The sequence below is a fragment of the Phaethon lepturus genome, unplaced genomic scaffold (genome assembly GCF_000687285.1).
Source record: "Phaethon lepturus isolate BGI_N335 unplaced genomic scaffold, ASM68728v1 C13558447, whole genome shotgun sequence".
In the NCBI taxonomy this organism is placed as follows: domain Eukaryota; kingdom Metazoa; phylum Chordata; class Aves; order Phaethontiformes; family Phaethontidae; genus Phaethon; species Phaethon lepturus.
The window spans coordinates 1-1,205 of NW_010574772.1; the positions used below are offsets into that span (position 1 = coordinate 1).

The following is a 1,205-nucleotide window of genomic DNA, read 5'->3' on the forward strand; positions in this document are numbered from 1 at the left end:
GAATAAATTTGAGAGCCTTCCCAAGGTAAGCTTCATGACCAGACGTATGAAATCGCTGAAATATCTGGACATGAGCAACAACTTGCTGAGTCACGATGGAGCTGATGTGCAATGCCAATGGGCTGAGTCTCTGACAGAGCTGGACTTGTCCTCAAATCAGTTGACGGATTCCGTGTTTGAGTGCTTGCCAGTCAACATCAAAATACTTGACCTACAAAACAATCAGATCACCAGTGTCCCCAAGGGGATGGCTGAGCTGAAATCCTTGAAAGAGCTGAACCTGGCATCGAACAGGCTGGCTGACCTGCCGGGCTGCAGTGGTTTTACATCCCTGGAGTTCCTGAACATAGAGATGAATTCGATCCTCACCCCATCTGATGACTTCTTCCAGAGCTGCCCAAGGGTCAGAGAGCTCCAAGCCGGGTACAACCCGTTCAAGTGCTCCTGTGAACTGCGAGACTTCATCCGTCTGGAGGGGCAGTCTGGGGGGAAGCTGTTCGGCTGGCCGGCGGCATACGTGTGCGAGTACCCGGAAGACTTGCGAGGTACGCAGCTGAAGGACTTCCACCTGACTGAGCTGGCTTGCAACACAACGCTCTTGCTTGTGACAGCCCTGCTGCTGACGCTGGTGCTGGTGGCTGTCGTGGCCTTTCTGTGCGTCTACCTGGATGTGCCGTGGTATGTGCAGATGACGTGGCAGTGGACGCAGACGAAGCGGAGAGCTTGGCACAACCACCCCGAAGAGCAGGCGACCGTTCTGCAGTTTCACGCGTTCATTTCCTACAGCGAGCGCGACTCGTTGTGGGTGAAGAACGAGCTGATCCCGAACCTGGAGAAGGGGGAGGGCTGTGTACAACTGTGCCAGCACGAGAGAAACTTCATCCCCGGCAGGAGCATTGTGGAGAACATCATTAATTGTATTGAGAAGAGCTACAAGTCGATCTTTGTGTTGTCTCCCAACTTTGTGCAGAGCGAGTGGTGTCACTATGAGCTGTACTTTGCCCATCACAAATTATTCAGTGGGAATTCCAACAGCTTAATCCTCATTTTACTGGAGCCGATCCCTCCGTATATTATCCCTGCGCGGTATCACAAGCTGAAGGCTCTCATGGCAAAGCGAACCTACCTGGAGTGGCCGAAGGAGAGGAGCAAGCGTGCCCTTTTCTGGGCTAACCTGAGGGCAGCTATTAGCATTAACCTGCCAA

The 1,205-nt window shown here is 52.9% G+C and overlaps 1 protein-coding gene across 1 annotated transcript; it reads left to right on the forward strand.

Annotated features, from left to right (window-relative positions):
• Positions 1–6: 6 nt before the first annotated feature.
• On the forward strand, positions 7–1,201 carry LOC104613769 (toll-like receptor 6; the record flags this gene model as incomplete). Its single annotated transcript, XM_010295591.1, has 1 exon — positions 7–1,201. A coding segment is annotated over exon 1 (1,167 nt), but the record flags the coding sequence as incomplete, so codon positions are not given.
• Between the last annotated feature and the right edge of the window lie 4 nt (positions 1,202–1,205).